This window comes from Rattus norvegicus, chromosome 10 (genome assembly GCF_036323735.1).
Source record: "Rattus norvegicus strain BN/NHsdMcwi chromosome 10, GRCr8, whole genome shotgun sequence".
Taxonomy (NCBI): Eukaryota; Metazoa; Chordata; class Mammalia; order Rodentia; family Muridae; genus Rattus; species Rattus norvegicus.
This window is the reverse complement of record NC_086028.1, coordinates 61,594,138-61,618,028: the sequence shown is the minus strand read 5'-3', so window position 1 is coordinate 61,618,028 and position 23,891 is coordinate 61,594,138. Positions and strand designations below refer to the sequence as shown.

The 23,891-nt window shown below is 49.6% G+C and overlaps 2 protein-coding genes across 9 annotated transcripts in view; one reads left to right on the top strand and one right to left on the bottom strand.

Annotated features, from left to right (window-relative positions):
* Nucleotides 1-10,472, top strand: part of Nxn (nucleoredoxin) — a 138,251-nt gene extending 127,779 nt beyond the window's left edge. The window contains exons 6-8 of the mRNA NM_001399571.1: nucleotides 4,532-4,711; nucleotides 6,141-6,265; nucleotides 8,999-10,472. Coding sequence (NP_001386500.1) covers nucleotides 4,532-4,711; nucleotides 6,141-6,265; nucleotides 8,999-9,181 — 488 coding nt within the window. The 3' untranslated portion in view covers nucleotides 9,182-10,472. The remainder of the gene's footprint in view (nucleotides 1-4,531; nucleotides 4,712-6,140; nucleotides 6,266-8,998) is intronic.
* Mrm3 (mitochondrial rRNA methyltransferase 3) overlaps nucleotides 1-23,874 on the bottom strand; it is a 29,505-nt gene extending 5,631 nt beyond the window's left edge. For 2 of the 8 annotated variants that reach the window (XM_039086330.2, XM_039086327.2), the window contains exons 1-3: nucleotides 23,518-23,874; nucleotides 23,066-23,310; nucleotides 20,290-20,457 (exon numbers count right to left, since the gene is read on the bottom strand). In XM_039086330.2, the coding sequence (XP_038942258.1) occupies nucleotides 20,290-20,457; nucleotides 23,066-23,310; nucleotides 23,518-23,831 (727 nt within the window). In that variant the 5' untranslated portion in view covers nucleotides 23,832-23,874. Of the gene's footprint in view, nucleotides 1-9,109; nucleotides 13,006-17,163; nucleotides 17,898-20,289; nucleotides 20,458-23,065; nucleotides 23,311-23,517 lie in introns of those variants that run through there. The other 6 variants (XM_039086329.2, XM_039086328.2, XM_039086331.2 and 3 more) reach the window with 6 other exon arrangements.
* Between the last annotated feature and the right edge of the window lie 17 nt (nucleotides 23,875-23,891).

The following is a 23,891-nucleotide window of genomic DNA, read 5'->3' as shown; positions in this document are numbered from 1 at the left end:
TCCTCCCTCACCCTCCCTCCCCTCTCTGCTTCTTCATTTGCCCACTTCCTTAACTTCCTTCAGAAAACGGACCTGAGGCACTCTGTAAAGATAAAAATGACACTTTCAGAGCGTGTGTCTTTTCAGTCAGCAGAGAGCAAGTAGCCGGGCGTTTTATTCCGCAGACAAACCTCTGCATTCAAAGTGCTGGCGCCTCTGTGTAGAGCTGCCTGTCTGATGGCGGAGGGCAGCCAGCGAAGCCTGGGAATCCACTGAGTGGCCTTGAGTGGCCTTGCTGCTCTATTCTGTTTGTTGCACTTAATTGTGAGCACGTAAAAAGAAGGGGGAAAATTACAGGGAGAAAAAAAACAGAAAATAACATAACAAATACCCATGCAGTTACACCGGGAAGATTTTTTTTGTTGTTCAGATATTTAAAACAGAAACCAGATCCTGTGAACACTCCTAGGCACACCCAACTTCCAAAAGGAAAGAAGGAAGGAAGGAAGGAAGGAAGGAGGGAAGGAAGGAAGGAAGGAAGGAAGGAAGGAAGGAAGGAAAGAAGAGTAATGGAAGCAGACAAACAAAAGGCCCTTCACTCTCTGCCTTCCTTCTCCCAGGGGAATCGCCACCATACATTTACTGCGTAACTTCATAAGCCGCTTCTGTATTTCCCTGCATGTATATGAACCCATGAATAATGTATCCTTTCCTTGGTTTGTCTTTTAGAAGCATACTTTAAATGCTGTCATAATGTAATTTTCCCTCCTGAGTTTTTCCCTTACACGCTGGTTTGAAATGTATCCCCACTAACACTCATGTCTAGTTCACTATTCCCAGGCCTGGGAAGTGCTCCGTTGCTTAACCGCCTGACACATCTGCCCCTCTTGATGGACAGTTAACTGTGCCATCAGATCTGCTCCACTCTTGATTGACAGTTGGTTTCTGGGTCTATAAGAAAAACATGGCCGTGGATCGATATCTTGGTGCAGACTGGGTAGCTATTGAGTCTTCGGGCCAAGTCTGAGTTGGTCCAGACCCCTCTGTCTGACCTCGGTTGAGTTTTTCTGAGTTTTGCCACCTAAGTCGGCTGCTCCCATCCTTCCTCTGAGCAAAGGAAGGCTTTCGGGGAGGGCGCCACAGGAGGAGGGTGAGCCGGTGAGCAGAGCTGGCTGTTTGGTTTCCCCAAGGCATTGGCTTGCGTTTGTCATCCCCACCCAGCCCTGGTGCCCTTGGGTTCTGATTTTCATCTTATGTTAATCCACATATTACATCGCTTAAAATTCCAACTTCTCCATATCTCGTTTCAAATGTATTCCTATCCTCCTCTACAACTGTTCCCACTTTTCTGGTCCCCTTTGGCCACTGTCCACATGCTTACACAGAGCTGTAATGTAGCACTGTGCCAGCCGGGCTTCCCTCTGAGCACTACACACAGCCCTTCCCAATAGGCTGCGCCCTCCCTGGTGACCATTGCCACATCTCACAGAATTATGCCCTGCAGTGCACCTTGGCTTGCACTTCCTGTCCCACGATGTCCTCCTTCAGTTTCCCTTCCCGCCTCCCATTGGTCTTTGGGGACTGGGCGCCCCTGAGGATGCTGCCATCTGGGTGCAAACAGCTAGCTGGGTGCTACTCCTCCTGGCTCCTTTCTTCCTCAAGTGCCTGGACCAGTTCAGCTTCTTTGTCCCACACCTACCCTCCTATCCCCAAACTGTTCCCTAAACTGCAGGGCGGGCTCTATTTTTTTTTTTTTTTTCAGGTTGTTCTAAACCACTAGTAGGTGTCATCCCGAGGGAAGGGGTTTGTTTGGCACGGGCTTTTCAAACCCCATCCTTTCTCTGTGCTTTGGAGGAGATAGGGGAGGGGACTCTGGAACTGACAGATACTCTAGCTCCCTAAAGCTGAAGATGCAGGCTGTCTTCTTTGGGAATGGGGGCGTGTGTGTAAGCTTGGGAAGACGGGCGTAGAGCGAGGGCTGACCTCTTACTTGGCACACATTACCATTTGTGGGGCTCTCCTCATATCCCCCGTCCCTTAGCTGACATTCTTCGCCTGGCTGAGGTCTCTGCTGCACGGCTTCCACCTTCTGTGCCTCTGCCTTCTCAGGAAGGACTTTTCCAAACATGAGTAATTTATAGCATTTTCCTTTCACACGGACAGTATCCCCAGTCCTCTGCTAAAACATTTTACATTTGCATCTCCTTCTTCCACCCATTATTGAGAACGATAGAATCTGACATCCCCACTTGGCAGAAGTTAGGGCCTGCAGGATCTTCCTTAAAACTCGGAATCCACACCTTTCCCCCTTCCCCTTTCCCCCAACCGTCCCAGCTGGCTCTGCTGGGAAAGAAGTCTGGCTGGGCAGAGATAAGCTGCCTTTGTTGTTCCTGCAAGACGCCCCTCGCTGGTGTGGAAGGTATGCATGACTGCATTGGTGAGACATTTGCTGTTCCCTTGACGTTTCCCGAGGCTTCACCCTGTTTTCTCTGAAGTATTGACTTTGGAAAGCCTGCTTCAGGGACTGCATACTGGGGAGGAGAATAGGGTAATGACACCTTCAGCCTTCTCTGCCACCACTCTGGGGAGGGAAGCAGAGAGAGGAAAAAAGCTTGACAAACTGGTTCTGGGATGTTCCTGGCCCCAGCCAGGTGCCCAGAGAGTCCTTGGCAAAGGTACTATCCTGGAGACAGAGCCACAGCCCTTGCAACAGACAGCCCAGTGTTCCTATCCAGTTGTGACTGGCTGGTCTGGTGGTCCTCACACCTCACAGGTGGCCACTGTGCTGTGCCTGGCAGAGCAGACGGTGCAGAGGCAAGCTCCCCTTTTTGCCACCCTCTGATTCAGTACCCTTCGAGGGTTCTAAGGGTAAATCCAAGGTCTCCTGAAGGGAACGGTGGACCCGGGGAGCATAGATACTCTTCAGTTCCAGGTCTGATTGTGTGTGTTTCATGCACTGAAGTCCCACTCCTGACACTGCCCTATCCCTGTGGGCCTTATGGCCTTGGGTTCCTAGACATGAGCTCTGGTGCTCAAAGCACTGAAACCAGGAGAGGAAGACCTTTTAGTTTTTCATAGCTGAGGGGACGGAGTGGAAAGAGCCCAGGCAGAGGATCTGTGCCTCTGTGGAGTCTTCAGTGGACTCCCTGGCAGCCATCTTGAGTGCTTACTGTCCTGTCCTGGTCCCCACAGGACTCAAGGGAACGTCAAATCCCCTCATGGTGATTCAGTGGAAAAACAGAAGAACTAGACTCCCTGGCTGACCGACATGAAGTCACTTCCCTGAGCTCTGTGTCTGTCAGTCCTTCCTGCATCCCCATTTAATCCAGGCTAAAAACTGTGTATATTCACAGCAGTGGGCAGGCTCAGTTTGCCCAGTGCTCAGAATTGCCCAGTTTCAGAAGCACTGGTTCAGATTAAAGGACTGTGCCAACGCTTTCTAGAGATGGGGACGTGGCAGTGCAGTCTCTGTGTCCCAGGCTGCCCCGTGTAGCCTCTAGCCTGAGGCTTCCTTTGGGCTGCTGACATAAGGCCTGTGTGTGGTGACACAGCCAATATGGGTTCAGGCCTCCGGGGGGAGAGGCAGTCAACAGAACAACTTCCCAGGTCTCCTGTTTAAAACTGAGCACATCTTAAAAGTCCATGGGAGTCGGGGCCAGGGATCTGGGTTCTTTTCACCTATCCTCTGACACACCCATCCAGCTACTTCTAATAGATGTGAACAAAATGGAATCATTTATTCCTTTTGAAGAAAGGCCCACCACTGTGTGCCCACTGGGCCCACCGCCACAGCAGGTTACAAAGCACCAGGGTCATACCTCTGGTACCTCACTGTACCCCCTATGGAGATGTAAAATGTCAGTGGAACAAATTACTGACCAAATACTTCAGAACATATAAATATTAAATTTCTCTGGCTTTCCTATAAAATCCAGGCTTTGGTCTGCTCCCAAGGGGGGGTACCCAGAGAGCTCTACTGGGGAGGGGACCAGCTACCAGCGGAGAGACAAGTGTCCCCAAAGGTCAGGGCAGAGGCTGACTCTGTGAGTGGCAGCTCTGGCCGGAAGAGAAGCAGTAGGGAGTGGGGTGCAGAGAACAAGGAGGTGGCAAGCCCACTGTAAAGGCCCTACCCTCCAACCCCTCCCCTGTGTTCACATGGGGATTTGTACTTAGAGTGCATGTGCTGCACGCAGATGCGTGTGCACACCAGGATTGACCCCAAGCCTTGTGCACATTAACTGAGCATTGGTTTCTGTGTTCTGTCACTCAGTTGCTGATGATGGAGCTGGATAGATGTGGGCTCCAGCTCCTTCACAGTATCACCCCAGAGAACTCCAAGGCCCAGACTCCCTCCGCTTTCTGTGGGGTGACTCTACACAGACCCAGAGTGGTTCTGCATCTAATCAGCAACTGGGTTTAGTTTTAGCCCAGGGCTTCCAGACCAGACCTGCCCTGGATCCTTACTGTGAGAATGTGAATGCCCCTGATTTGGAAGACCGGCTCTACCCTGTCTCAGGACAACGGCCAGCTAAGTGTTGTGTCTCTCTTGCAGGCATCCCCACGCTCATCGTGCTGGACCCGCAGGGGGAAGTGATCACTCGGCAGGGCCGGGTGGAGGTGCTCAATGACGAGGACTGCAGGGAGTTCCCATGGCACCCGAAGCCCGTGCTGGAGCTCTCTGACTCCAACGCTGTGCAGCTCAATGAGGGTCCCTGCCTCGTCCTTTTTGTAGGTATGGAGCTGAGGGGGAAGTGGAAGACAGGTCAGAATGGACCTCTCGTGGGAGGCAGATAGTATTCCCTGCCCCCAGCCCCTTTCCATCATTAACAGTGTTGATCTGGGGTCTTTGTCTCCCCAGCAGCCTTGCTTTTGACCCCAATGATTTATTCATCCCCCTGCAGGCAGGCAATGACCTGGAGCAGCTCCTGCCATCCCTGTGTGCTGCTTCTGCTGCCAGCTGGGCAACAGGTCATGCAGGAAGATGCCCTCAGCCCCCCATGAACAGAACCTTTGTTGGGAAGGGAGATGGGAGGGCGCTGCTTGCACAGCAGCTGTAGGGGGTGGGGCCCCCTCAGGCTAAGGCTCACCCAGGCCTGCTGCTACTTTCCTATGCTCTAAGGAACAATTCCAGGGGCCCACCAGAGCAGGCTGGCTCTACCGGTGGAACCCTGCATCCTCCACCCTCAGAAGCTATGCCTCTTGGCTAAGTAGAAAGACAGAAAAGTAACCCTGCAGACTGTGGCCTGACTCAGGGTGCTTTTGCAACCTGTGGCCAAGAACCTTGAGACTTTGTTGGCCACCTCCAGCTGAACTGCTCTATTTGGTTCATGGTTAGAGCGACCCCCACCAACTTCACCGAGGGCCTGGGGAGCACCCTCAGCACCCTGCTGCCTTCTCTGGGGTCTGGTTTCGGGACCTCAGCATCAGAACTGAGAAGCAGACTGATCTGGTCTTGGATAAGAAGGCCTGTCATGGAGAAGCAGCCTTGAAAAGTTTTCCCTGTGGGGCTGTCCTGCCCCCTGTACAACATCCTGGGGTCGGTTTGGAAAGAGCTCTGAACTTGGGGACAATTAGGAACCTTTTGTCCTTCTTCAGAAATGTAGAAACCAAGTCCCAGAGAGACAAAACAAGTTGGGTAGCATCACAAAGCTAATTAGATGGGGGTGTCCCCGGAGTTTGTCACCATGAGCCTCTTGGGCAGTATGGCACTTCTGGACAGACTCCTATACCCTCTGTGCTTTACCCCTTGAGGATCTCGTGCTGACTCTTGACCACAGGCTCCAGCAGCCTAAGCTTCCTTGTGTTTTCCTGCAGATCTGCCCGCCAGGTGGCTTTGTAGCAGCTGTGGTGTCCCATCACCACCAGAACTGCAGAGGGGACCAGGGTCCTCAGCTCCTCGCAGCATTCATGGTTCTGGCTCTGTTACTGGGAGAATGCTCCTAAGGGCTCAGATGTAGGCATGGGAGCAGCACAGCTCCCCGTATACGTTTGTGACGAACTTCGTGACAGGGTCTGTGTGCTGGTGGGTAGGGTTCGAGCTGCTCACTGAGCCTCTGTGTCTAGCGAGCCCAGTGTGCCTCAGGCCCATCACTCAGGTCCATCCCCGCTCACTACTATTTGACAATTTAAAGTTGCTTGTCCTTTTCTCTTCCCCGCCACAGACTCTGAGGACGATGGAGAGTCTGAGGCAGCCAAACAGCTGATCCAGCCAATAGCTGAGAAGATCATCGCCAAGTACAAAGCCAAAGAAGAGGAGGCGCCGCTGTTGTTCTTTGTGGCCGGGGAGGTGAGTGCAGAGGACGGGCCTGGTGTCCTGGCCAGACTGGCAGTAGGGACTTTCAGGACATGAGTGATCTTGGCTTCTGGAGGTCTGAAGGGACCTCTGGGTCTGAGCTGATTGTACCACACAGAGATGTAAGAGGAAAAGGTGTGTCCTTAGTCATCAGACACCGCTTCCTATCCCTGCTGTATCCCCCAACCCCCGCCCTTCCTTCTCACTCAGCAGCCCTCAGAACATTAGGAAACCCTCCTGGGTCTGTTCCCCGTGCACTGCTGGGAGAGCAGCGGCAGACATCAGTCAGCCACCCTCACTCCTATCTGTGGTGCTGGATCAGAACCAGCCCCCAGTGCTTTGCAAAGTATCCGCCCATCTAGTCCCACTGTACCAGCCTGCAACACAGGCTTAGCCATCCTGACTTAAAACACAGCTGAAGACGCTTGGGGAGGTTGGAAGTTGCGGCTGTTCCCCAGCTGTTGAGCCCAAGGCCTAGTTCTTGAAGACCCTCACTGTGCCAGACTGAGTAGGGGACATCCTCCAGGTCCTTAGAGTAGAGATGCCTTGTGCAGGCGCCTGACCCCCCAGAAAGCTTGGGAGCCTGCATCCTACAGGCACCTGCGTTCTGCAAGATGGCCGAGATCAGCAGCGCAGGCGCTCTCCTGGCTCCCTCTGCACATGCTCATTGCCTCTCTACCCCACCCCAGCACCCCTCTGAGGTTCACATCAACAGACTCTATGAGGCCTCCCCCCCAGCTTTTCCTGCAAAGGTCATAATCTCCAGTTGGCCGGAGCCTGTACACTGGATCCCAAGAGAAGCACAGAAGGACAGACGAGAGGCCAGACACCCTAAGCCACCCATTCGTCATCTCCTCAGTAACCACCCTGGCTGCCCTGCTGGGCCCCTTGCAGGCAGCCCCTGTTGCCCTGCCCAGCCCTGGGGTGGAGGGGAACAAAGAGGGTTCACAGGCTCCTGCAGGGGGATGGGGGGCTCCCAGCCGCCCCACACAAAGAATGGCAAGGCAGCTCTGCATGTATTAAACTCTAACCCCTAGAGAATAGCTCCTAAGAAAGATGGGTGCAGAAGAGAAAGGGCTGGGCTGGGGGCAGGGCGGGGATTCAGGAGCACAGCTGAAAAGCTTTTGCAAGTTTCCTGTACCCTAGGCTCCTTGCCAGGAACCTCACCTGCTGGTCTCCTTTGTCCCTCACCCTCTCACTGGGAACAATGCTCATTATCCTGGTTCCTAGATGAGGAACGTGAGGCCTTAGCTGGGAGCACTGGGGGCTGACTACCTCTCATAGCATCTTGGGTGTTGGGGATGGCACCTGGGCTCCATTGATGTCCCTTGCCAAGGCCATGCAGAAAGTAGGTAGCAAAAAGGAACTGGTGGGGCTTCTGTGACTCCAGGGTCAGGGCTCTTTCTTTTCTGACAGATGGGCCAGTTCATGTCTAGAAGGACAGACAGGTTTGGGGCTGCTGTCCATGGGTCGGAAAGCTAGGCAGAGCCCTGTGTCATCCATTGCTTCACGGAGGTTCCAAGTCTTGGCAGCCTTCTGTCCTAATGCTCAGAAGCAAGATAACCTGGACGGCGGGGGTGGGGTGGGGGGGTGGGACATGGACACTGATTAACTGAGTCCAGCCGTGTACCCAGGGCTGGGAGAGTCTTTTTATTCTTGTTGTTTTCCTTTCCCAATCCAGTCCCTTGGGACAAGCAGTGGTTAATCTGAAAGCCTTTGAGAACATTAAAATTCATCTCTCTGGTTTGTTCAGGGAGAGGCATCGAGCTCTTGGCTTGGTCCAGGCCTCCTGAAGGGATAATATGAACAGTGTTTGTCCGGGTGCTCTCCTCTGTTTACCATGAAGGGTCTATTAACCCGTGAGGAGGGCTGGACCTGGTGATCGATGCCCAAGATATAGAAGCGTCTGGCTTTACAGGAGGAAGATGTCACTTACACACCCTCCTTAGTGTCAGGGAATATAATAGATTTTTGTCTGGGGAACCAGTGAGCTTAAGTTTCATGCCTTCTGTCTCCCACCCCTGTTTAAAGCCAGGAAGACCCCAAGCCCTTTCTCTGCAGGGCGACTCAAAACCTTTCATTAGAATTAGAATTAGAAACAGAAATATGTTGTACGGTGTTTAGTGCCATTTCCCAATAGTCTCTAAATGAGGTCTGTCCCATAAAAGGTCACTTCAAATAGTGGCTTCTCCATAAAAGTTTTTCCTTGTCTTTGGCCCTGTTTTTTCCTGTTTGATGAGGAGTGTTTGAGCTGAGGGAACTCACCAGGACAGCAGCAGGGAATGCATGGCAAGGCGCCAGCTTCTTAGACCAACACAGTGGAGGAGCGTTCCAGGCTGGCTGGGCACCTCCTGCCTTCACTTCACACAGGGCATGGGAGACACTAAGCTGTTTTTGTTGGAAAACACTCCAGAGTTGAAGTCCTGACCAGCCTCAGATAATCCACAGTGGGGCTGCAAAGAATTGAGAGCTGGTTGCAAAACCTAGCGATCAGGACTTAAATCATAACCTTAAACGGCAGAGGGCGTGTTAAGGTCACCTTCATGCTCGTGAAGAAACTTGGCTTGCCTCCTGGGTTGAGGGACGCAGGGCAGGGTCTTCATCCTTCCGATAGAAGCCCATGTCCCCAGCATGCTGATAGTCCCCTTCCCATGCGCTCTAAGGACTGGGCTCAGGAGACTCTCGTGTTAAAATTTACTGTTTTCTTGCCCTTCTGGTGATTTCCAGGATGACATGACTGACTCCCTGAGAGATTACACCAACCTCCCCGAGGCGGCACCTTTGCTCACCATTCTGGACATGTCAGCCCGGGCCAAGTACGTGATGGATGTAGAGGAGATCACCCCAGCCATTGTGGAGACTTTTGTGAATGACTTCCTAGCAGAAAAGCTCAAACCAGAGCCCATCTAGTGGGCTCTGGCCTCCTGAGACAGTATTTAACACAGTCTTCTCCCTTTCCTCCCCTCTGCCCTTGGACTTTTCCAGCGTGTCCTGAATCACACAACCCAAGTGTCCAACCTCTGTGGTGCCTTGTTTCTGCACTAACAACTCAGCTAGCACCCAAGGGTGCACATCCTCACGGTGGCAGCAGATCCCACCGTGTTTGGAGACGGCTTGGGATCCGTGAGGATGGCATGACCAGCTAGCACCAAGACTGCCACCTCTCCTGGCTCCTGGTGGAGGACCTTCCAGGGTCTTCTGCAGAGAGAGCAAGTGAGGACAATGGATTGAGGCCCTACTCTGACTCTGGGATCAGTACACACAACCCTAAGCCAGAGGGAACTCTCCCGTGACACCCGTACCTGTGGGAGTTACAGAAGGGCCATGGCCTCAGCAGACATCAGCTGAGAGCTGTCGGCGACTGCTTTGTAAGGACATAATCTTTCTTGGTCTAAGGGAAAACCAGCGCATCAGTGGGTTCTTGGGCGGGGGACCTCCAAATCTATAAGGAAACTGTGGGTGTTTGTTTTGGTGGGAAAATGAATAGCCAAGCTAACAGTTCATAGAACGCTTACTGTGTGATTAGTTACTTCATCTTATCTTTCTCCCTTACTCTTGGCCATCCCCAGGTTTCTACCCATACAAAAACCTCCCACTGTCCTGGAATTTTAGTAATGAATTCTCCCCTTGGACACCTTCCCAAGACTCAACCCTGAGTCCCCACACAAGTGTTGCCTAGCTGCTGGGGGCTTCTCTGTGGGCCAGTTCTATGCCAGAGGCACCTGCAGTCTCGAGTTCCGTTTTCTTTTCAAACTGGATCCAAAAGGCGATGAGCCTGTAAAATGGGCTGTGCTTCAGAGAGCAGGGAGGGCACTGGGCATGACAACCGGAGTTGGCCCTGACCTCCTTTGCTTGGCCCACGTAGCTGAACTGACAATGGAAACACCAGCCATGCTCTTAGGGTCTGGGCTTTGGTTTAGGGATTCCCAGGACTTAAATCTGTCACAGTCTGGTGTCAGGGACTTCAAAGCATCTGGGCCTCACCCTCAGTTCCACCCAACACTTTACAAGCCCAAACCATTTATTTTGCAAAGCCCAGTTGTCCCCTCAAGCCCCCAACAAGCTATCGACACTGCTGCTCCTTGCTGAATCGGATTGTTGGCTTGTAGTTCAGAGGAACAAAATTAGTTGGTAATCACTCTATTGGGTGTTGCCAGCCTGAAGTGCAATCACCTAGAAAGAAATAAAACAGAAAAAGCAGGCCTCTCGGACCTCACCCTTTGCTTGGGTCTTCCTGTCCTCAGTGATGAGTCCTTTTCCCTTTAGTGCTCTATTTGGGATGGGGAGGGAAGAATGTTCTAGGACCTCCAAGAATCTAACTGAGACTGGGAACAGAGTTTGGTTGTAGGGGACACAAGGCCCTGAGTTCAAAACACACACACAAACACACGCACGCACGCAGGCGCATAGCACACAGCACACATGGCCATCTATTTCTCTTGGTTTTCAGGAGGTAGGAAGCTCATTAGAGGCTCAGTCCTTAGACTGAAGACCTTGTGAATTTTGCAATGACCTTGTTTACTGGGAAGCTGAGCACTGTCGCCTCCACAAGGAGACATTAGAATCACCATGACCTCACTTCAAAGAGTAGGGCAAGGAATGGGATATCCAAGCCTAGCTGTCCTAGGGTTAGGGACTATTTTGTCAGTGTCCCTGAGAGGGGGAAAAAGGACCAAGATGAACTCCCTCCCTTGAAAAATGACTAGGTTTCTGTCTGTGCCCTGTGTGTGATTGCTTTGAAGGAAAGGATGGTGTCCCTCTTGGCAGCTAGCTACCTTGGAGCGGTGTGGCGGGGAGCCAGTCCAGAGGTGCAGGATTGGATCCATGTCATATCTCAGTGGCCTGCCCTGGGCTGACTCTCCTGTCAGATGGATGCACCTTTTAGAGTGGATGTGTGGGTTAGTCAGGACCCTGTACAGCTGCTACAGTTGGAAAACGTGCCTCGGAAGGGTCTTTCCTACGAACCAGCGAACAATCCCTAAAGGTTACTGCAGCAGACCAAGTGGGTGGTGTGCTAGCTCCCACCAAGCAGCTCCAAGATACCGTCCAATTCTCCTCGCTAATTGGAAACAGGCTAAAACGCCAGCTGTGACATATCCACAGGCTTCCGGCAGCAGCATGGGAAACACCGTGCCCTGCAGATCGACGTGGGAAGGTAGCTATAAAAATGCCACTGTAGAATCCCCAGGTTTGTGTTCAAAATGACCTCCAGACCCCATTCCCACAATAGAGATGCACTTCTTTAAATTTTTTGAGACCAAGTCTTACTCTGCAGCCTAGGCTAGCCTAGAAAGCCACTGCGTAGCTGGCCTCAAATTCCTGCTTCAGGCTCCTAAGTATTGGGACTAGAGGCATAAGCTACAAGCTACAGTGCCCAGCAAGATAAGATTTTTTTTCCACCGGCCTCCACACAAAAGATCAAAGGATAGTCTGGAATCCTACACTAGGGAGGGAGGAAGGAGGGTCATAGGTTCAAAGCCAGCCTGGGCTTCATGGCAACACTGTCTCAAAATATCAAAAGTAATAAAGCCATACAAGGAAACGGACATCTGTTGGGCTAATGATGGAAATGGGCAGATGGGAGCAGCTTCCTATCAGAGTCAGGTGGTTGCTGCTCTGTCCTGCCCACCATGTGTTCTTAAAACCAATGGCCTTCACTCACTCCAGCATACGGAGCCAGCACTGCTTTTTTGGCAAGCTTCAAGTGGTAATTTCCCACCAGACTTTGTTTTATCCTGTTGCCTAATTAAAGACACTAAAAAGCTGTTCCCCCTCCTGCTCCCATGCTTATGGCAGCAAACTGAATCCAGCAAGGAGACAGAGGAATATGGCTTGGGCACAGGTCTGTGGGACTTGCAATGGTATTTTTAAAGGGAGCAAGGAGAGAACATGGGCACGTGTGGACACGCATGTCAAAACGCTGCACGCAGAGTTAACAGAAAGTGGTGTAAGCTAGCATCTGGTGCCACATACTGAAGTGGTCACATTCTGAACAGAGACATTTCTTCTGCTAGCCTGGGCAAACCTGTGCCTGCTTCATAGCATCAGAACACCAATGAGGTGCAAAAGCCAGGGTGGCGAGGTTCTGCAGAGGTTCAAGAGTGTCCTCTCCACACCCACTGTCTTGTACAGCCCATAGCTGACCTGAGAGCCCTGATGCCACCAAGACCTTACAAAGTTTGTCCCACAATGGTTATAAAAGGGGTTACTTCATCTACATCCCTTGTTGACAATGCCTCCGAGCAGGCTGCCTAGGGGACTTCCTAGGGGACCACTGTTCACTGTGATTCCATCATTTTTTAAAAAGACTTATTTATTTATGTACATGAGTACACTGTCTTCAGACACCCCAGAAGAGGGATCAGATCCCATTACAGATGGTTGTGAGCCACCATGAGTGTGCTGGGAATTGAACTGGAAGAGCAGTCAGTGCTCTCAACTGCTAGGTCACCTCTCCAGCCTGTGACTGCTGGGCCTATGAGCATATGTGGCAAACTTTCCAGGCACAGAAGGCTGTATATGGAATTATATAGTGGTTCTGCTCTGTGGCTGCGAACTCTGCTGCAGGGGAATCAAAACATAAGGGTGTTCTCCACGTACCTTATGGTGAAAAGAGGAAGTGTCTTGGTTTCATTCCTGTTGCTCTGAGAAAACACTGACCAAGCAACTTACTGGAGAGTTCATTTTACAATTCACAGTTCCAGGGTGCAGTCCACCAGAGCCAGAAGTCACTCCTACAACACAGGATCCCATGCTGCTGCCCACAGTGGGCAGGGCTTCACACCTTAACTAAGTAAGCAAGATAATTCCTCGCAGACTACCCACAGGCCAACTCATCTAGACAGTCCTCTGTTGAGATTCCTTTCCCAGGGATCCTAGAGAGCATGAAGCTGACAATTAAAACCAACCACTGCTGTGTGGGTCACGCCTGTAGTGTTTTGGGGTGCTTCCCGCGCCAGGGAATGCATTAGTCCATGTGGGTAGAACTCCTGAAGAATACTTGAGATTTCCTACAACTCTGAGAAGCCATGCTGCCCAGAGTAGGCTTCAGTGGCCTCAGGGCTGGGCTCTGGACGCTCAGACCTCAAACAACAATCATATGGACTAGAGCTAAGAATATACATAGTCTGCCTCAGCTACTCTGGGGTATCAGTGTGTGCCTCCCTCCTCATCCCCATGAGAGGCCAGGAGAGCGACCCCTGCTGCAGTTCTTGCTTCCTCCCAGCTTTTGTTCCCACTCATCAAGCAGCAGCACTGGTGATGGGTCACCCCAACTCTGAGGTTCCCCAATATAATGACACAGCTGGGAACCACTCTACAAAGCGGAGGAAGTGCAGGGCCAATCCCCACAGCACCGGGCGCTGAGCACCGAGGGTGCCCTCTGGGAGCTGAAATTGGACCTCAGCTGTGGCCCCAGCTGCTCAGATGTGACTCGGCTCTGTTTCGAAACAGTTCATCGGCTAATTTGGCTCCTAGTTTATTTTGTTTGTGTATTTGCTCCCTCCTGGAAATAAAGACCATGTTGTAGTTAAAAGCAGTATATTTCTCGAAAGTAAAACAAGATGAGCCCAAGTGGCAAAAATGTCACTGAGCGGCTGGGGAGGCAGCTGGGTAAGTAGGAGCCCCAGGACCTAAAGCACAACCCATGTTCAGAGAATCCTAGCAGACACAGCTGCTAGAACTTCGTGTGGCCTGGGTGGCAGAGACATCAGAAGTTGCTGTAAGCCCTTTGAGCAAGCGGTAGAAGATGTCAGGTAGTATTTGGCCCCACGTGTCTAAGTGACCAGGATTCTCACCAGTTAACAGCTGGCTGAGGTAAAGGACCAAGCGTGCCCTGAAGCACTGAGGAGAGCTATGTGTGTAAGCACCCTGGGGCAGGGACACATTGGGACATCGGTGTTCTCCCAGAGGCTGGACATGGAAACTGTGTTAGTGTCCATAAAATTCTCTTGAATTTCACATTCTGATTTCCACTGAGCTGAGGTACACTCCAAGTTTGCAGTGCCCCTTGGCAGAGGGAGCTAGGATTCCATTTGAACAACTTAAACCCAGGGCAAGCCCCAGTTCTCTAGTGTAACCATTTCTGAGGTGAGGCCTGCCACCTCGTGGCCAAAGCCACTGCTACAGCTGGGCTCCCTGCAAAGCCAACCAGGAGCCTTGGCCAGGTTCTCCCAGAGCTTCCCCTCCAGCCATTGGAGGTCCATAACATGGACTGCTCGGTTTATTCCTGTTTCCTGGGGAAATGGTGGTCAAACATTCATTGTTCTCAAAGGTGAAAATTCATGATAGCGATTTTCCATTTTCGCTCAGCAAGAGCATAGCCACCAGCGCTCCCCTGTAGTCAGTCACTTAAAGGACAACTTGCGCACCCCCAACCCCCAGGTTAAATTCTAATACTGGCTATAAAGCATCTGACCAGTACACCCGCTTCACCCAAGATGGCAGAGGGGCCTTACACTGCACCAGGCCAGAGCAGTGTCACTGCACAGCCATTCTTCTGGAGGATGTAGGAGTCCTATCATTGATTTTCATTTTGTAACACAATGCAGGAGACAGAGACCAGGACAGTGGCTTTACACTGGCGAGATAGGCTTGCCTCCTTGTGGTGCCTTCTGTTTCTTTAGCACTTTCTGAGGTGTGGAAGGAGAGACTAACTGTCAGCAGGCTCAGTGCTGTGGTGTGAATTCTCTCCAGCTGCCTTCTAGACCCGGCCTGCTGTGACAATCATTATAGTCCCCCTCGGCTCACACAGTGTTCTAGCCTTTGGGGGCAACAGTAAAGAGAAAGTTTTGGGCTGAGCACACGCCTTTAATCCCAGCAGAAGCAGGTGGACCTCTGAGTCCTAACCCAGCCTGGTCTACAGAGCAAGTTCCAGAACAGCCAAGACTACATAAAGAAACCCCATCTCGGGACTGGGGATTTAGCTCAGTGGTAGAGCGCTTACCTAGGAAGCACAAGGCCCTGGGTTCGGTCCCCAGCTCCGAAAAAAAAGAACCAAAAAAAAAAAAAAAAAAGAAACCCCATCTCTGTCTGTCTGTCTTTCACACACATTACCACCCCCCACCCCCCGCACCCCAAAGAAAAGCCTTTGGGCTCTTCTGGCTTTTTTAAAGCTGACTAGAGACTGAGAATCTCAAGAATCTGTGGACTACCCACATCAAACCTTTGTGCAGTATCCTGGGCAGGCGAGCCAGTGGTCATCCTGAGAGGACACAGCCAACGAAACAGAAAACTACCAGTACTCTCTCCTAAAGCACCCCAAAGCCATGCCATCTCGTACATGAACTGCTGGCTCAATTGGTTCTCCCAAGAGTCTTACTAGAGCTGAAGGAACAGAAAGGGAAGGAGTTGGTGCTGTGGTTTCCGTTGCACATGCAACAACCTGTTCAGCCTCCCCAGGATAAGCAGTCGGAGGAATCCTAAAGGAACCCAGTCATTGGAGCCGCTGTGCTTGAGGATATAGTACAACTACTTTCCTTGGAACCTCAACTCTAAACCAATTGTTTGTGGTTGCAGAAGTAGTGTTTAGAATGGATTCCAAATCCCAGCAGTCCCACTCCTTCCCATGCTCACTCAGCAGGTGCAACTACCTGCTTTGGTCTTCTCCAACCTCACTGTGTTCTGAGGGGTTAATGGTCCCTGGGGAATATGATTACAGCCTCAGCACTCTGACCTTGCAAGATCTTTACCTCACAACACCCAGTGTTGCTTTCTGATTTAAAAATGAAATGTTCCTTTTTTATTTTTAATTACATGTACATGAGTGCGTCTGTGTTTGTGCACATCTGAGTATACACATCTGAGGAGGCCAGGAGATTACTTGGAGACAAAGTTAAAGGTGGTTGTGATCCATTGAATAGATCGCTGGAAATTAAACTGGGGTCCTCTGAACTATCAGTTAGATGCCCTTACCTGCTGAGCCATTTCTGCAGCCACTTACAGCCTCATCATCCTCGTTATTACTGTGTAGAGGTCAGAGGGAGACTCTGTGGGTCTGTTTTCTCCTTCCACCTTTATATGGGTTCCAGGGGTTGAACTCAGGTCACCACACTTGGACAGCAAGTACCTTTACTCCCTGGGCCATCTTGCTGTCCCCCTAAATCATAGCATTTAATAGTGTCACAAGACCCACAACTAGTAGCGAGGAGCTGGTGAGCAAGCTGACACCTCCAGCACAGGCTATGTTGCAAAGTAGACTCAGGGTCTGGCCTTTACTCATACAGAATCCTCGCAAAGATGCCTGGAAAGCCAGGCATGCTGGTGCACACCTTTAGTCCCGGCACTCTGGAGGCAGAGGCAGGTGGGTCTCTACGGACAAGGCCACCCTGGTACATATAGTGAGTTCCAGACTGTCCAGGGCTATAGCGTGAGACCCAGTCTTAAAGCAAACAAACAGCACTGCAGAGGGGCTGTGCTAAGAAGGCATGATACCACCTGATGAACGGCTTCTGTTGGTCCACCGCAAAGGGGGAAAATACACATCAGCTGCCTGTAGAACTGAAGGCCTGAACACACCAGCCCAGAGATGCTGCAGAGAAGACCAAAGAACAGCTGGTTGCTGGACGCCATGCCCTGCAGCCCTCAGCTTCTCAGGAGACACTAAGGTGCTGGGAATGTGGCTCTGGCAGAATGCTTATGAGGTACACACAATCTCAAAAACAGTGGAGAAGGGAGGTCGTAGGGAGAATTTTGATGGGGCTGTAGAGCTGGCTCAGTGGTTAAGAGCACCTGCTACTCTTCCAGAGGACACAAGTTTGGTCTCTAACACTCACATAGTAGTTCATGACCGTCCCTAAGTCTAGTTCCAGGGTATATGACACCTCTATTGACCTCCACCACGTACCAGGCACCCTTGTGGTGTAGCGTACATACAGCAGTCAAACACTCATATAAGTAAAACAAAAAAGAATCTTCACCTTTGTTGTTTAATAAGGAACAACAGAAACTCCTCTATTTTTCACAGCATCACAAAATGATGGCAATGCCTACCTCCTGGCTCCTGAGTTGTCACCTTGGCCAGCCTCCTAGCAGCAGTCCAGTAGAGCAGGGGTTGGAGGCACCCTTGCCCTCCCACTGAGGATTCCTGCAGCAATCCTTCAATGGCAACAACTGTCCCTGCTCAAGTCTCCCATCTTTATCCTCAGCTGCCTTTTCCCTTCAAAGAGCAGGATGCTCGCAGCCATGGCTGAATTCAGACTGTCCACACCAGGTACAACAGGGATCAGCAGTCTCTTGCCACCAGTACTCTCGGCCAATTGCAGGGACTCCAGGCTTACCCCATGCGTCTCTCCGCCTATCACCAGAGCTGCTGGTGCTTCAGTCCAGTCCAGATCATAACTCTGGACCTCAAGTTTGGGAAGCCAGTCTTTTCTGGCTTTAGTGTCTAGGTCCACTTCATTCTTATGGAACTTTAAGAATCGGCGATCACATGCCCAGTCACGGTCACCGGTTTTATTAGACATCTGAACCTGGGCATAGAGGCCACAGTTGTCTGCCACATAGACTCGGGTGTCAGGGGGCAAGTGATTGGGCACTGTCTCCCATTCCACATTGTTCACAATGGGCACCTGGAAATGTGCCCCCATGCCTGCCCGGAGCACTTTAGGTTCCCAGGCATCCACACAGCCTAAAAGACAAAGGATACAATTGAGACTTTACAAACCTTCCTAGACCACAAAAGGAATGATGAAGTAAATCCCTTGAATTCTAACCAAGACATAACCCAGCAGTTTTTCCATTACAGTCTTCTCCGCTGCTGGGACCAAGAACCTCCCATCTGATGACACTGACCAGCAAAGGGTCTGGAAGACTGATTGCTGCTAGTGCTAAGATAGATTTTGTTAATTGCATCTGTACACAGGGGCCAGGCATTGCAGAGGATGTAACAGAGATTAAAATGCCACCATGGATCTGCAGGAATGCAGGTTATCAACTGTGGTACTGGAAGAACATTGAATCAGATGACCGCAGTATCAACAGTAACTGATGTAAAGGAAGCACGAGCAGGAAAACACTAAACATCTAAGAGACTGTGACACTGAGCTGGCTCCTAAGGGACGAGAGGATCTTGCTGGAGAGAGGCCCAGGTAGAGGACAAAGGAGAGTGAGCAAGCATTGCCTGCTGTGCGACAGGTGGGATGACTCAGGAGGCCAAAGCAGGCAACGGCCAACATAACAGAGTGAGTACTAAGCTGAGGTGCATAGATTTATCAAGAATATTCACTGGAGGACTTAAGCAAACCAATGACCAAATCTGACTTTTTTAGAAAGACCAATTTGATTTGAGTGTCCATCTGGACTAGAACAGTCTCCCTACACTAACGAAGGGCAAACCAAGCAAGAAGTTCATGCAGCAATCTGGGAGGAAGCAGGAGCCCAACTAGTTAGTCCTCTGTCCCTGCCAAGGCCTTCCTTCATGCTGTAGTGAGAAGGCTAGAGGTACCCACTCTGACATAGTCACATCTAGACCTTAGGGCCCCTGTGCATTGGCTGCCCAGCAGATACTGACTTGTCCATATGCCTACTCTCACCACAGGCAAGTAGGAGGAAGGCATTTCACCACGAGTATCACAGGGCTACCTTATGACAAGTCATTTTAAAGCTTAGGGTGGTATCTGTCAGACCGACAGAGATTGTACTAATGCCCAGACACCCCACCTATAGGCTTTCCTAAGCACTGCAGGGAACCAGAGATGGGAGCGGGCTTTGGCCGAGATGAAGGAAAGGAATAGATGGGTCTAGATCTGTGTCAGCAGATGTCTAGTCTCACTCCTTCAGCTAGAGAGGAGTAAGGAGATGAGAGCTCCTTCTGCCACATGCATACCAACTGTCCTACTCTTTCCTGACCTCTTTCACACCAGCCAGTGGGAACAAGTGAAAACTACACGTCCTCGGTGATGTGAACACATTTCCAAAACTACACTGCCATCAAAGCACTCAACAATGGAAGGGTGGGGTACTGAAAATGGAGCCCCAGAAACTAGGTCTCACACTGTCATTCCAGTACTTGGACAGAGTGTATCAGGAAAGAGTTGAATGGAGCAATTTAGGCAAGTCTCAGCAATTGTTCCACTATGAGTTTTTATTTAATAGTAGCTTACGTGTCTCTGATGAGTGACATGCTCCCTCCCCTCCGCTCCCAGGGTGTAAAAGGCATTCTAGACATGTCTCAACTGCTTGCCAGGTACGTTTAGAACCAAGCCTATTAATCCCCTTCTGTGCGAAAAAGCTCAAATATAATAAGGCTAATTTGTGTATCGCTGTGTAACTACATTTCCCTGAGGCTAAGAAAAATGTACCAGAACACATAATCACTCTGGTGACAGCTTTCCTTCCATGGGATTCAGAACTCAGGGGTTTAGGAAGGACTCATATACTCAACACTTTGAGAACTCAAGATAAACAAGGATCTTAAACCAAGTCTTAACTTTGGCATGTAAATAATTAGTGTATATCCATAAAATCTCATAAAATGGGAACCTATTTCTTCCCTTTATTGACCTGAAATTCCAAAACAGCTTTTAAATAATTTTAAAACACAAGCAATAGTTACTGAACGCTTCTTTGCGACATTTCAAGTAATCTTGAAAAAAAAACAAAGACCAACCATGAGGAAGATTCTTCTTATTCCCACTTTAAAGACGAGATATTTGACATTTAACATGTTGTTTATGGATATGCAGTTACCCAACCCGGGGCAGATCAGAGAGTCAGACCCTGCATATCTGTCTAGAACCCTAACTCATTTGAAAACAGCCAATGAAGCCACTGGGGAGGAAGTGCTTTTCCAAGGCTAGAGAAGAGTGTACACTGCTCTTATAGAGGCCTTACAAACTGGGGGGGCTGACTCCCAGAACCCACAGTGGGCAGCTCACAACTGCCTGGAACTACAGTTCTGGGGCATCCTGAATCTGACCTCTGTAGACACCTGCACTTGTGTGTGCACACATAGACATACACATGTACACATAATTAAAAATGAAATTAACCTTATTTCATTTAAAAAGAGGTATTCTTACCTTTGGTGAGTAAGACTTTACTGCAGCCTGCTCCAGCTGCAGATCTCAGGATTGTCCCCAGGTTCCCAGGGTCACGGAGATTGTCACAAATCAACAGTAAGGGCAGTGAATGGTGAAGCTGAGTCTCTGGATACGTCATCTTAACAGGGTCAGGTTTGGCAAAAATCCCTAGGGAAACAACACAGAAGATTCACTAGTCTGGACTGTGCATGGGAATGGCTTGACTTTTTTGTTTATTTATCATTCTTTATGTATTCACAAGTACCTAATGAAAACAGGAGTATATTATGGCTACAAAACTTCAAACAACAAAAATTCTACCACTACTAACCCCATCTGCTTCCAACCCTTCTCTCTGAACTCTGTTCACCCAACTATATCTGCATACTTATCAGTGCTTGTCAACACTGACAAAGCCATTGTGGGTGTGGTGGCAAGTGGCTGGAAGCAGGAGAACTGAGAGTTTAAGGTCATCCTGATCTACATAACATGGTCACACACAAATCCACCAGGGTTTGGGGTATTCTCAGTGGTACAGCACTTGCCTAGCATACAGACAGCTTTGGGTTTTAACACTTCTGAAAGCAATAAAGACAGGACCTGAAAGCAAATGAAAGACATATAGGAGCTAGAGAGCTGCCTCAGCAGTTTAGTTGACTGCAGCTCTTGAGGACCTCAGTTCAATTCCCAGCACCCACACTGTGGCTCTCAAGTCCAGCCTCAGGAGATCTGAGTCCACCCTCTTAGGCATCAGCCACACACATGGTGCACGTATATGCAGGCAAAGCACTCACATGCAACATTTTAGATTGTAAATCTAGCATCTATATAACCTATATCTATAAGCGAATTTTTAAAAAGCTCATTTTGTGACCTGCTTATCTCACTCAACATGTCTTTACAAGTTTGATGTCAGTATATTTGCAGCTACTATATATTTCTAAGCGTTGTAATATAATGTGCCAGAGTTTAGCTCTTTCCAGTCTTTTGTTTGTTTGTTTGGTTGGTTGGTTGGTTTGGCTTTTTCGAGACAGTTTCACTGTATGTAGCCTTGGCTATTCTGTAACTTTTTCTATAAACCAGGCTGACCTCAAACCCACAGAGATACGCTTGCCTCTGCCTTCTAAGTGCTAGGATTAAAGGCGTGCACCACCACTGCCCAGTCCTTTCCAGTTTTGTAATTGACAGTTAAAGATTTAAAAGTTTACCCATTACAAACAAACAAACAAAAAGAAACAAAACAATGCTACACTAAGTGTCCACAGCAGACTCTGTAGATGTCTGAATACTTCTCTGGGCCAAATTCCTGCAAGTGAAATGGACGAACCGTGTTCATATACTCTTAATGTTAACAAATGCCATGGGACTGCCCTCCTCGGAGGCTCTCCAGCCATGTCTAGAATGATAAATATCTGCCTCCGAGCTCAAAGCCTGCTTATCAGGGGACATGTTTACTTTCAGTTTTTACCACTCTGATAGGAAAAATGGCATTCCCTTATTTCCCTTTGTACTTCCCCAGTACTAGGGAGATGGACATCTTTGCATTCACCTGACTACTTGTGACCCCTTTACATTTCTGTCTTTGCTTCTGCTTTCCTTTCACCAAACTGTCTTGATGCTACAGCCTTTCTCCATTTTCCTGGGTTTTTGTTTTACTTAATGTGTAGGCTTAACCTAAATATTTAAACAATAGCCATATAGCTCTCCTTCACTACTTGTCTTAAAATTGAAAAAATACCCCCAGGAAACAAAGTCATCAAAATTCTCAACAGCCTTGCCTAGAAATACTACACTGAAGACATTGTCTGCAAGGGTTCATACTGAAGGAGTTATGGGGTAGTGAGGAACGTGTCATTTGTAAGGTCTCTTGCTGAGGGTCAGAATCTCGGCAAGTTTGAATGAGCACAGTAACACTTACCTCGTGACCCTTCTATCCTCAATCTAATCCAATACACACAAATCGGCTGGGGTGCTTGGGAAAAGTGAAAACACAAAGTGGCGTCCTTAATGAAAAATCCTCTCACTTAATAATCTCTACAAAACATCCTAAAGCACAGTTTTCAGGGCAGTATCTAGGGGGAAAGAGAGGAACTAGAAAGGCAGCTAAACGTGAACTTGTACCTGCTGCCATGCCTGAGATGGATGCCCGGGACTCACATAGCGGAGAGGGAAAACTGATTCTCACAGAGTGTCTTCTGACCCATGCATGGTTACGCACAAAATAAGTAAAGCTTTGTTCTGAGAAAGGGTTTCACTATTTGCTCTGGCTGTCCTGGAAGGCACTATGTAGACCAGGCTGGTCTCAAACTCACAGAGATCTGCCTGCCTCTGCCTTCCGAATCCTGGAATTTTAAAGGTTTGCATTACTCCTGGCTTATATAAACAAACAAACAAATGAAACAACAACAAAAAACTGGGCCTGGGTTTGTTTTGTTTTGTTTTCCATGTTTCCTTCTCAGCAGTAAGAAGTGCAAGCAGGAACGTGAGTAGTTATCCTCAGCTACATACAGAGTTTTAAGCCTGCCTGAACTACAATTGTCAAAAACAAGCAAAAGCCCCACAATTAAATATGAATGAGAAACTGAATCAGTTGCCAGTAAAAAAAAATACTATTAACCCGAGAAGTCCTATTTCATTTTAGACACTAGTCAATAACAATTTAAACTTGATTCAAATAAAATCTGTTACCTTAAGACAAGTATGAACAAGAAAGTCTAGGATACTACACTTGTATGAAACAGAAATTCTAGATATCGATACATCGTGTATCACTGACCCATTATTCCTTGTGGCGTTACCAGGTCCGACCAATCCTTGATATCCTCAAATTTCACCTTAATGAGGCTGACACCTTTCAGCTTATCTACTGGCAACTCCTTGATGTACTCCAGTCGGCTAAAAAAGAACATTTTTGGCACAGCTCCAGCCTTGAGAGCATCTGCAATCAGCCTGCGACCTTCCAGTAGGATCTTCCCTTGCTTTTCCCGAAAAGGCCTGGACTTAACTATTGTCATCACACTGCTGTGGGTGCAAACAGAGAGGGGATGGTTATCAACATTCTTGTCATGTAGGGATACATGTATTTCTAACAGACACGCAGAGCTTGGCGGAAACACAAGCCTCAAAGAAGGCATTTATTTTACACTGTAGAAACAGTAAGAATCAGAAGCTCCACAGTGAGGCAAGAAGGCTTACGGGAAGAGATGACAAGTGTAAAGAACACATCACCTTAGCCTCCTGTCCCCGGGACAGGCCTTATCGTAGCGAAGCCCTGCCTCTTCCCAGGTGTGAGGGGTCTGGGATGGGGATGTCTCAAGAGGTTGTTTCTGTTGCTGTCCCTGGGAACTGGCCTCAGGGACCGCCTTGCGGGGCTGCTTATCAGGAGCACGCTTCCGTTCCTCCACCTGTCCCGAGGGAAACAACACTCTCACCGGGCTTCGCCGCAGCGCCCGGACCCAGCGCCGAGCGTCGAGGTCCCGAGTCTGGACCACCCGCAGCAATGGTCCCAGGGAATACCACATGCCCTTCGCCGGCGCTGCCATCTTTGCTCTGGAGGTATCATCGGAGTGCGCGGTCGCGTGCTAGTGACGTCACTCGACGGT